The sequence below is a fragment of the Nicotiana tomentosiformis genome, chromosome 10 (assembly GCF_000390325.3).
Source record: "Nicotiana tomentosiformis chromosome 10, ASM39032v3, whole genome shotgun sequence".
NCBI classification, from domain to species: Eukaryota; Viridiplantae; Streptophyta; class Magnoliopsida; order Solanales; family Solanaceae; genus Nicotiana; species Nicotiana tomentosiformis.
The window spans coordinates 35,444,923-35,458,281 of NC_090821.1; the positions used below are offsets into that span (position 1 = coordinate 35,444,923).

General features: G+C 38.7%; 1 protein-coding gene across 1 annotated transcript; it reads left to right on the forward strand.

Moving 5' to 3' along the window:
- The first annotated feature begins 12,507 nt into the window (after positions 1 to 12,507).
- On the forward strand, positions 12,508 to 13,359 carry LOC138900002 (uncharacterized). The gene has a single exon (XM_070186702.1). The coding sequence runs from the start codon at positions 12,508 to 12,510 to the stop codon at positions 13,357 to 13,359; it is 852 nt and encodes a 283-aa protein (XP_070042803.1).

Below are 13,359 nucleotides of genomic sequence, written 5' to 3' on the forward strand. Positions count from 1 at the left end.
TAATGAAAAACATGCTGCCAAATACCAACAATTCTAATCCAATTCCCAACATCAAATACCACCCACAACCTGTCTACGGAGCCTCTAAGTACAACTGAAGAGTAATATGGAAATGCCAGCAATAAGGCCTCGGCTATACCTCAACCACAAAGTACATGAGAAACAAAAGATACATGGCCCCGAAATAAAGTGGGGCTCACCAAATCAGCTTAAAGGAGTGTACTGCTATCACTGATCAATGCCACCTGCTGTAGAACCACCTGCATCCATTAAAGATGCAGCGCCCCCAGCAAAAGAGACATTAGTACTGTCGAATAGCACTAGTATGTATAGCTAGAAATCCTCTTTCAAAATAGAATGCCCATATGATCCATACGTGGAACACATAATGTAATGTAATTGAAACAACCTGTACAAACAAGGACAACAAAAGGGGCACCTATTGTCTGCATTAATAATGTGTCTCATTAGACCGTCCTTAGTGTTCACATATCATATTATGCCCATATGTGGCTGTTTTAGCTAATGCTATGCTTTGTAAGTCTTTTTCAATGTGTTTTGCGTTCTTACATATTCATGAGTGGAAATTGTGTATGATTTTAACTTGTGCTTTGACTGCCAATCATTTTATCCCATTTATTGGAAAGAAATCGATTATGTTTAAAGCCTTCATTACTAATAAATTTAAAGTTGTGATTTTCGGAATATTCTACTTGTTGATAATTATGATGATGATCTATTAAAGGGAAAAAATAAAAGTGTGAAATATGAAATACGGCCATTGCGCCATGAAAAAAAAAACATATGTATGGCCAAGAGTGACAATGAAATAATAATATTGTAAGTGGTTGAAAGTACGGATTAGGTGATATGTGGTGTGAAAGGTTATGAGATGTATGTATTTGTACTTTTGAAACTCACGAAAACATTATGGAATTCAATTCCAAGAGAGAAAGTTTAGCTAACATACCTCAATTGAGCTTTCATTAAATTACTGTAAAGTTCCGAAAATTCTAGCAATCCCAATCTATTTGAGACATAACAAAATTGAACCATAATTAGGAAGATATTCGTGGTCTCAGCTCATTTGAGCATTTTATCAAACACTAAGGGTGGATTAACGTTCAAGGTCCTTTTATGGAGGATTCCATCATCCTACAACCCAATCTTTATCATTTTTAGGTCAACATTCTTTCTACACCCTTTGATAACACATGCATGTAAAATAAACAACCCTCTTGCCCAGAAATTATCTTGCTTATTACCCATTTCTAGACAAAATTCGAAATTGAGGGTTAGGATGTAGAATCTTACCTCTAGGATGAAGACCTAGTGAGTTTCCCTCCTTAATCATCCAAAACTTGAGCAAGAATTGAAGAATCAATTATTGAGGAACACCTTCTCACTCTATGGTACTCTCTCTCACTCTAAAATATCAGATTATACCTCAAAAATGACTCAAAGAGTGTATTTAATGAAATAGAGTCGGGTTTTAAAAACCCAAAAATGAAGCTCCGAAACAGGTTCTGCAGTCGCATATGCGACCGCATAATGGTTATGCGGACCACATATCGGTTGCATAATTGGTGTCCAAAATGACCAAAAATCTGCCTAAGTCTGCGGTCACTATGCGGCTCGCATAACTATTGTGTGGTCGCATAGTACACCGCGTAACAGTTATGCGATCGCATAGTCCACCGCATAATTACATCCAACTGACCCAATTAACTACCTCACTCTGCGGCCATTAGGCAGTCTGCAGAGTGATTCTGCGGTCGCATAATAGAGCGCAGAAATGCACTTTTCCGTCAAAAGTTTTCCTTTACTTTCCCGTGCATTGTTCAACCCAAAAGGTTCGAGCCGCGGTGTCTACAATCCTCAACACATAAGCCTAGTCCGGCACCATGAAACATTATTTTCTTTGCAAATTTTTACCGGGCTTTACACTTAAGTACTTCGAATTTCTTTTTTTTCGGGGTGTTACATCACCCCACCTCACCGGAGGGCTTCCTTCCTCACAGGATTCCTCCCACAACTCAAACCAAGAATAGGCCACCCCTTTCAGGTGGTAGGAGGCCAACTCCACTCCCTCCATCTCTGTAGCATGCATAACCCGAAGAGTCTTGTGCATCTCATCAATGAAGTCCTGGGGGTCTTCCTCGGGATCGGTACCTGTAAACACTGGAGGATCTAACTGAAGAAATGTTTTCATCCTGGAACTAGCAGATTCCCCTGGACGACTGGAAGAAGTAGGCCCAACACTCGATCTCTAGGTTTGAGAAGACACTATCTGTGTCAACATCTGTATGGCTCCCCTAAGATCAACATCAGACACACCAGAATTGGAAGCTAGAGCTGGAGGTGGAACTGGAATATCAGTTGGTGGAACTGTTGCACCTTCAGTAGGTGTAGGGACAGGTGCGGTCTGATCAGCTGTGGTAGAATAAAGTAGCGTAGTAACTAGGGGAATATCCTCACCCCTCGGGTGCTCACCCGCATCATCAATTATAGGATCGACTGCCACTCCTGGGGTGATATTGGTTCTTTGGCCAGTTCTTGCCTTCTTCTTAGGTGCCATGTACTGAACATTAGAGCAACTCAGGAGTTAAAGGAGGAACAATCTTACAACCAACTTTATCGCACAATCAAGAACATGAAAGAAGGGCATTATTCCTAAATTCCCATGTAGTATCCTAATTATAGATGTGGTCGACAACACACCGATAATAAGGACTGTACTAGACACGGCTCTGAGACATCCTAGGACACTTTAAAACCTTAGGCTCTGATACCAAGTTTGTCATACCCCAAAACCGAGGAGCGCGACCGGCGCTCCACTAAGTGAACCCGACCGAGCAAGCATGTTAGATTTTCTTCTACCCAAACTCATCCACGAATGAAGATAATACATATTTTCATTAATTAGACAAAAATATGTGATCATGGTCTACAATACCAACTCATTACCAATAGTTTGCATCATTTTTAAAGTCTCAAATGGGACAAGTAATACAACCACAACATAACATAGTTTGTCTTTTCTAGTACCAATACACAACCCACACTATGTCAACAGAGCCTCTATAGATAAAGAAGAGTACAATGATAATGCCGGCAATAAGTCCCCGGCTATACCTTAAACAGAATACACAAAGAACAAAAGATACATGACCCCGGGATGAAGGAGGGCTCACCAAGTCAGCTGGGAAGAAGGTGTATTGCTATCACTGGTCAATACCTTCTGCTGTGAAACCACCTGCATCCATTTAAAGATGCAGCGCCCCCAGTAAAAGGGACGTTAGTACCGTCGAATAGTACTAGTATGAAAACCAAACACCAATTTAAGAATTTAGAAATACTATATAAATATGATGAATCAGGGCGACAATAGAATGATATAGCTAACCGTTTAAACTAGAGCAAGCTTATTAAGAGCTATCAATAACATTTATAGGATTTAAGATGAGATCCTCTGTAACCATCTTCACACAAAGCAGCCCCGCCGCCTCACCCGATGTATGCAGGTGGATGTGTAAGTACAATACCACAACTCTACTCAAGCAGCCCTGCCGCCTCACTCCAATGTATGTGGGTGGATGTATAACCACAGTACCAAGAACCTACACAAAGTGACTATGCCGCCTCACCCCAATGTATGAGGGTGGAAATGCATCAACGATACCAATACCAACACAAAGAGGCTATGCCGCCCCACCCCAGTGTATGCGGGTGGAAATGCATCAGCGATACCAATACCAACACAAAGCGGCTATATCGTCTCACCCCAATGTATGCGGGTGGAGATGCAGTCCCACAATACCATAATCCCTACACAAACCGGTCATGTCGCCTCACCCCAATATATGCGGGTGGAGGTGTATCACAATCCCAATCTCTACACAACTTGGCATGATAACTTTCACATAAATCACGACTTGAATTTATAACATGTGGATACACAATCCATAGTTTGAAATACATCCTCAATTTATAATGCCATATGATAAGAGCATTTGAAACACGAATTGAACATATATCTTTATCATAAAACTTATCTGAATACTCGATTTGTAATCAACATCTTGGAACTTACAAGGATAATGGGAATTCCAATTCTTAAAGAAGAGTTTAGCCAACATACCTCACTTAAGCTTTCTTACACTCTAAATGTTCCGAAATTCTTAGCAACTTCAATCTATTTTAGAAATATAACAAATTGAACCAAAATTAAGTGATCATGGTTCTAGCTCATTTGAGCATTTTATCAAACACTAGGTGTGTATAAGGTTTCAAAGTCCTTTTATGGAGAATTCCATCATCCCACAACCCAATCTTTACCATGCCTAGTTCAACAATCTTCCTACACCCCTTGATATCACATGCATATAAAATAAACAACTCTCATGCCCAAAAATTATCTTGCTAATTACTCATATTCACATAAATTTCAAAATTAGGGGTTAGGGTGTAGAATCTTACCTCTAGGATGAAGACCTATTGAGTTTCCCTTCTTAATCTTCCAAAACTTGAGCAAGAATTGAAGAACAATTATTGAAGAACACCTTCTCACTCTAGGGCACTCTCTCTCACTCTAAAATGTCAGATTATAGCTCAAAAATGGCCTAAAGAGTGTATTTAACGAAATAGGGTCGGGTTTTAAAAACCTAAAAATGAAGCTCCGGAACAGGTTATGTTATCGCATAATCGATATGTGGACCGCATATCGGTCGCATAATCGGTGACCAAAACAGCCAAAAATTTGTCCGTGTCTGCGGTCACTATGCGGCCCGCAGACCTGTTTTGCGGTCGCATAATGAACCGCAGAACAGTTATGCGATTGCATAGTCCACCGCGAAATTTTATCCAATCTGGCCCTCTCCTGCCTCACTTCTGCAGCCATTATGCAGCCCGCAGAGTGATTCTGTGGTCGCATAATGGACCGTAGAAACGCATTTTTTCCTCCAAAATTTTTTCTTTACTTTTCGATGCATTGTTCAACCCATAAAGTCCGAGCCCATGAAGCATTATTTTTTTTCTTTGCGAAATTTCACGAGGCCTTACAGTAAATATATACAATATTACAGGAGAAGACTTGGGAAAGAAGGCTACCTTGGCCAACTTAAAAGGAAAATTAAGGTGTTCATTGATTTAGTTATTCAACGACATATTGTGATGGACACTGAACAACAAATTACTCTCATGTTGTTACATCAAGATATTGAAACCAAGAGATGATTGCTACTTTTGTGTACGTTAAGTAGTCATCCATTGAAAGAATTGAATTGTGAAATAATTTGTGTAACCTTCCTAGTGACATGGAGTTACTTTAGATGGTCCGAGAGGACTTCAATGTGATGTTACATGAGGATGAAAATATTGGAGGAATGCCGGTGTTGCTACCTGTGTTTGAAGTTTTGCTTTCTATTTCAATTCTTGTGGACTGTTTGATCTTAGTTTCAAAGGAAATCCTTTCACTTGGTGGAATGGTAGACCTAATTCTTAATGAGAGATTGCACAAAACTTTTGTGAACTTGCCTTTCCAAATTTAGTTATTTCACTTATTGATTTCTTATTATTTTCATTAGAGTTGTGTTGGTTGCTGTTGGGCTTATATAGCGGACTGGGTTAGGTGTCATCATGACTAGGTGGATTTAGGGTTGTGACAATAAATGTCTTGTCATAGCCTTATTACTACCTCGTCGAGGTTAGGCTTAATACTTACTGAGTATATGGGATCGGTTGTACTCATACTATACTTCTGTACTTCTTGTCCAGAATCAGGTGCGGGACCTAGCAGTGTTCAAAGGGGTGCGTAGCTTGAATTTTAGGCCTGATTGAAGCATAAGTGCAGCGGAAGGCCCCCTCAAATCTTTCAGGGAGACTCGAGGTAGTGTTGCATACCTATTCGGACACTCTGGAGTCATCTTCACTCTCTTTGCTATTATTTCTTGTATCAGACAATATTATATTTCATTTCAGACTTTGCATTTAGTACTCTTAGTAGCTCATGTACTCAGTGATATCAGTCCTGAGAAGGAATAGATACCCCTATAGAAATATATTTAGCAGATGATAGAATAATCCAACCTATAGAAAAAAGCATAATAAGTGCAATAAAAGGAAATCTTATATACCAAAAATTTAAATTCATAATAAGTGCCAATTATTCAATAGCAATAAACGATAGGAATATAGATAAATCATTAGTATTATACTGGAAAATGTCAGGAATAGAATTAACACCTGGAAGTAAGATATTTACAGCTAGATGTAAAAACTTATACGTTTTAACAACAAAACATAAAATAGCAGCAAAAAATAAAATTAATAAAATAAAAATAGAAAATCCATTTGAAAGAATAGTTACAGTTATTGATAATAATGAATATAGTTATAAAGAAATTGACATGGAAGAAGACTTAGAAATAGTAAAAGAAAGATTAAGTACATCAAGTATACCAAACCAATTAACTTATGAAACACCAACATCATCAAGGATAAGTACATCAAGAAGGGAATATATAATCCCAAAAAACTTAATAAGAAACACAAAAGAAAAAATAAATCCATACCATTACTATATAACTGGAATCATGGAACAAAGAAAATATCAAATATTAATAAATACAGGTCAAGAAGAGGGTTTGGCTATATGTATTATTTTTTAGTTAGTGCTGCTTATCTTCTTGTCTAAAACATAGGGACGCCGCATCTAAATTAAACATATAAATTGACTCGCTAATGACTAACTTTGATGTGAACTTGCAAATAAATGTTAGTTGGTCTTTTGTGAAGTCAATGCTCCCTCAATTAATATATGGATAATAAAGTCAAGTTAATTTTTAGTATTAACATTTTAACTTGAGATTTGTTTCTTTATTTCGACTTTTGTTATACAAATACCATATACCTTACGAGTTTAAAACCTGTCAACTTGTTAATGAACTTTTCCTATAAATTTAACCAATGCTGCAAATCACAAGTAAATTCTTCTAAATTTTATCCGATCAGTTCTTTTAAGCAAGACAATTTTATTTGTTAATATATACGTCATTCATTATTAATGTATATATTCTTTCATACTTAACATTACACTTCACTCATTTGTTTTTTCCAAATTCTCTTATGCTTCGTTCAATTATTTAAAATCTTTCGTACAGTTATTTACTTAACTTTAATTATAAATCAACTTTTCTCCTTTAATCTTAAATCTTTTTAATTTCTAAACACTTCATTTGTAAAGATATCTTATACTTTGATGGTGTTTCCATACACTTAATTTATTTATTTTTGTCCATATGCTTTACTATATGTATAGAGATACTTATACTTTAATTATTTATTTATCACATGACACTCATAATTAATTACTCTTCATTCGAAAAAAAATCATATTTTTTGTAAATAATAGCTAATTAATTTTTTACACAATCTCCCAATTAATTAATTTAGATCCAATCAAAAAACCACGCTTTGGTGGATCTTAAGAGATGCCTAACCCCTTCCCCTTATGATAATTTGAATCCTTACCTAGAATCTCATACGTTTTGAAGATCATAATCGGAGTTAACATAACATTGCTCTAGGTGTCCAGTGTACCTTAAATACTAGGTGACGACTTTTAACTTTAATAAACCTTGTAGAGTCCTATATGTTGTATTCTATTTAACCTGCATAAAATATAGTGCAACACCTGACAACTTATGAACATGGCAAGTTTTGCCTATCGGACAGAACTTGTGAAAACTTTATTCCAAAATTATATCTCGCCGGGATAACTTGTGAACAAGTCAAGTTTTGCTAATATGTCAAGATGTGCGAACAATTTAATTATAATGACTCGGCCGGTCATTTTGTGTATTTGAGACCCATTCCCCTATTTGATACTTTATGCTTCCTTATTGTTTTGTTACTTGTGGGGATGGTTGGTTGGGTTTCGGGGGTATTTTAGAGTGAATTAGAATACTTAGTTCCAAGGTTAGAAGCTTAAGTTATAGAAGTTGACTGAGGTTTGACTTTTGGGTAAACGACCTCGAAATAATATTTTAATTGTTCCAATAGGTTTGTATTGTGAATTTTAATGTAGGTGTATGTCTAGATTTGATTTTGGAGGTTCCTAGGTTGATTTGGCTCAATTTGGCAAAAGTTTAAAAATTTGAAGGTTTGGAAGGTTCATAGGTTTGATCGGGAGTTGACTTTGATGTTATTGGGCTCAAATTATTGTTCCGAGAGTTGAAATAGGTTTGTTATGTCATTTAGGACTTGTGTGAAAAATTTAAAGTTATTCCGAGTTGGTTAGATGCGGTTCAACATAAGTTTTAAAAGTTAAAAGTTAGTTAGTTCATTAATGTTGAATTGAGGTGTGATTTATAGTATTGATATTACTTTTTGTGATTTGAGACCTCGACTAGGTTCGTGTTATATCTTGAGAATGGTTGGTATATTTGGACGATGTCTCGAGGGGGCTCGAGAGTGTTTGGGGTGGCTTTTGGATCATTTGAACTTGGTTGGATAGCTGAAGTTTACTAGTGCCTGGTGTGCTTCGCGATCGCGGAGCAGGTCTCGCTATCGTAAAGGCTAATTTTGGGGTAGTGTCTTTATGTTCTTCGTGTTTGCAAAGGTGGAGTCACATTTTTTATGCTTTGGTATTCAGTGGCTTTCGTGTTCGCGGTAAGGGGCTCGTGTTCGGGATGAAGGAAGGCGGGTTGGGGTTTGTCAGGTGTCTGGCCTTCGCGTTCGCGTGTGGGTGTCGCATTCGAATAGGCTAGTAGTGCATTGTGTTTCGCGTTCGCGGATTGGGTATCGCATTCTCAAAGGGTTAATTTTGGCTGAGGATTTTTGAGTTCGCGAACGCAGGCAGTGGTCGCATTCGCGAAGGGTATCACTGGGTAGACTTTTAAGTTGTCTAATTTTAAGACTTAGAAACGTTATTCATATTTTGTGCCCTAGACTTGGAGAGTGGCGATTTTTGAAGAGGATTTTTCCACAATGCAAGAGGATAAGTGATTTTTACTTAATTTTAAAAATATATCTTAATTTTTCATGGATTATTACACATAGATTATGGGGTTTAAGAAGAAATTCGAGGATTTTGACTTTAGTTTTGGAGAGTGAAAATGGAGATTTGAACCTCGAATCGGAGTCAGATTTAGATAAAACTTGTATATTTGGACTCATATTCGAATGGATAGTCGGGATTTGTGACTTATGTAGGGTTCGAGGAGGCGAACCCAGGTTGACTCTTTGTTTGACTTTTTGTTATTTAATAGAGATTGGAGCTTTATTATTTGGAATCAATTTCTATAGCCGCGTTTGATGTTATTGAGTTATTTTTTACTAGATTTGACCAGGTCGGAGGCCGATTTGAGAGGCAAGGGCTTTTTGGAGTATTGATTCTCACGCTTCGAGGTAAGAATCTTGACTAGGCTTGGCTTGAGGGTATTTTACCCGTAGATTTCGATGCTTGCTATGTGTTGGGATGATGCACGTATGTGGTGATGAGCGTATTTGCGTACGCTATGTTTATTCGTGATCTGGGTAGACCTTAGGCTATTATGTGCCTTGTTTTGTTATTATGCCTTTGTGTTACTGTATTTTCTTTACTTGTATGACTACTTGGACTATTATTTATGCTAGAAATAATGTCTAGGCTATGTGCTTATTGGTTTGAGACATGATAGGGCTATTTTTCTATGTTGAATTGTTTGCCTTGATTGTAGTCCTTCCTTCTTCGGTCATGATATTATATTTGCATGTTATATCATCATTTCTGTGTACTTCTTACTGGATATCTCACATGTTGTTGGTTTTCTTACTGAGTACTATGAGTTTGAGTTGATTTGTGGTACGATCGTATAATTGGTGCAGTTTATTGATTTCTAATACTGTGAGATATTGGCATATTGTGATTTGAGCCGATTAATGACTGAACTGGGCCGTAGAGCCGTATTGATATTGATATTAAAGTGACACGTACGACATGCCCCTTATTTGGTTGAGTGGTATTGATATTGAGACGATGCGTGCACCAGGCCATTTGGGTTGAGTTATGATGATCGTTGACTTTTGATCCGATCAGCGGTTAGGCTAGGATCCGCCCCTCCGGATTCAGGTGATAATCCATGGTCTTTGGACCCTATGAGTGTAGGCACTTGGCATGTCTTGAGTGAGGGGCTATATGCCAGGCAACCGTACAATGCTAACAGTGTTCTTATTGATGGTTTCATTGTCAACTTGTTGATTTTGGCATTGTTACTTGTCATGTAGACATAAAGACGTATTTTCCTCATGCTATTTGGAAATTCTATATCTTGAAATTGATGCTTAAACTGATTTGATTGGAAAGCATGTGTATTTTTTGTTAATGTGAATAAGTTGAACTTGTTATTCTTGAGTTGTTTTCCCTTTACTATTATTATCATGTTGTTACTATAATTGTTGACTGTTGAAAGTGAGTAATGGACTTTGACAATATCATCACTATCTTCAATCCGAGGTTAGGCTTGCTACTTACTAAGTACATAGGGTCGGTTGTACTCATAATATACTATGCACTTTATGTGCAGATCCAGGTATTGCAAATAGAGCTGATTGTTGAGAGTTGCCCCTATTTCCTTTGGTAATTTCAAGGTAGCACTACTATTTCCGTATGCATGCTTTGGAGTCCTTTATTTTACTTTGGTTATTATTGTTTATGTAATTCAAACAGTATTGTATCAATATTCAGGCAATTGTACTTATTATTCTATAGAGCTCATGTACTCGTTGACACCAGATTCTAGGATGGTATTTCAGATATATCTCTACATTGCTACTGTTATTTATCTTATTCCTCTTTTGAGGCTATTTCTTATCGTCATTTGAGTTCATTTCTGCATATTTGATGTTGGCTTACCTAGAAAGCAGTGTTAGGCATCGTCACGGCTTTGGTGGAATTTGGGGTCGTGACAAGTTGGTATCAGAGCACTAGGTTTCTTAGGTCTTATGAGTCACGAGCATGTATAGTAGAGTCTCTCGGATCTGTATGGAGACGTCTATACTTATCTTCTAGAGGCTATAGGGATTTTAGGAAAACTTTACTTATTTCATTCCTTATCGTGTGTATTTGTTTATCCCTAAGTCTGAATCATTATTTTTTATTCGCTCACAGATGGTAAGGACTTGATCATAAAGTTCAGCTGAGCATGCGATGGTACTCCAGTTTAGGGCCGTGAGAGGCCGTGGTAGGGGCAGAGCGCATGCCACAGCTAGATCCCCTGCTCGTGCAGTTGTTGTTGAGCTACCAGTAGCTCCTGTTTAAGGATCAGGTTCATGACTATGCTGAGTCGGAGCTACCAACTCAGGTTCCCCAAGGCCTATTCGTTTCACCAGCTGTTCAGGATTATTTGGTCCATAAGATTGGGCTGTTTGAGATTTTGTCTCAGGCCAAGGCATTTCCTACTATACCAGTTATTTCCCAGGCAGGGGGCAGAATGCAGACTCTAGCTACATGTACCCCAGAGCAGGTGGCCTATGGTTATCAAACTCCTGCAGTGTTACTAGTTAGGAGTTCAGACTATTGTTGCCGCACAGCTTGAGGATAGTCCCGTGATGTCTGATGATGAGCTGAAGATGTTAGATAAGCTCACCAAGTTGCATCCTCCTCACTTCAGCGGTATGCGTCCAGAGGATGCTCAGGGATTCTTATATCATTACCATGATATTCTGTGCAATTTGGAACTCGTTGAGTCGAATGGAGTTGACTTCACTGCCTTCCAGATGCAGGGTCTAACCAAGAGGTGGTGGCAGATTTATGAGATGGGGTCGACTAGAAGAATCACCTCCACTTACCTGGGCTCAGTACTCTAGGGTCTTTGTGGAGCATTTCGTACCCCGTATCTGGAGAGAGGAGCTGAGGAGGCAGTTTGAGTACCTTCAGCAGGGTCCGCTGTCAGTTACTGAGTATGATATGAGGTTCACAGAGTTGTCCCATCATGCTATCATTTTGGTACTCATTGAGGAGGAGAGAGTGAGGAGATTCACTGATGGTTTTCACCATGGTATTCGTATTTCTATAGCTAGAAAGGTGGAGGCCGGGACTCTATTTCAATAGGTTGTGTAGATAGCATGTTGTATTGAGCGTATTCACATTGAGACTAGAAATATGATGCATGGTAGGGACAAGAGGTCCTGATGTTTAGGGAGTTTCAGTGGTGCCTCATCTGGAGGCCGAGGTCAGTTTGGGGAAGTCCAGTCTAGCAGGCCAGCTTATCATTACCGTAGCCCAGTCGAGGAGCTTCTGTGCAGTCTTAATTCAATGCACTTCCAGCATATAGTTCTCACCTTACTCCGTCTTTTCAAGGCTCATTAGTTCCCAATTCTTCTAGTGACTACTCTGGTTCACGGGGTCTGACTCAGGCCCTATAGTCATTCCCATTCAGAGGCTGCTTTGAGTGTGGAGAGTTGGGTCATGTCAGGAAGTATTGCCCCCGTTTTCATATAGTTCTAGTGCAGTAGGGAGGTTAGACCATGGTTCCTACACTGATTGCTACACCACCCGCTCAGCCAGTTCGGGGTAGAGGTCATCCAAGACATGGTCGTCCTAGAGGGGGAGCTCATGCTAGTGGAGGTCAGGCCAGATGTTATGCATTTTCGGGGAAGACCGAGGTTGTTGCTTCTGATGTAGTGATTACATGTATTGTTTATGTGTGCCACATGGATGCTTTAGTATTGTTTGATCCTAGTTCTACCTATTCATATATGTCATCATACTTTGCTTCTTGTCTGGATATGCCTCGTTGTTCTTTTGATGCTCATGTGCATATGTTTACACTTGTTTTTAATTCTATTGTGGTGGATCGAGTTTATCTGTTATGTGTGGTCACTATTTGCGGTTTTGAGATGAGGGCGGACTTTCTAATTTTAGATATGGTGGATTTTGATGTGATCTTGAGTATGGATTGGTTATCTCTGTACCACGTCATTCTTGATTTTCACGCTAAGACCGTGACGTTAGTGATGTCGGGGTTGCCGAGGTTGGAGTGGAAAGATTCTCTTGGTTGTACTCCTAGTAGAGTGATCTTATTTTTGAAGGCTCAACGGATGGTTGAGAAGGGATGTTTGGCATATTTGGCCTTTGTCAGAGATGTTAGTGCGGATACTCCTACTATTGAGTCAGTTACAGTAGTGATGGATTTTTGGAATATATTTCTAATAGACCTATCGGGCATGTCACCCGATCGGGATATTGATTTCAGCATTGATTTGGTACCAAGCACGCAGCCTATCTCTAGTCCTCCATATCATATGGCTCCAGCGGAGTTGAAGGAATTGAAGGAACAATTGCAAGAGTTATTGGATAAGGGATTCATCAAGGACTAG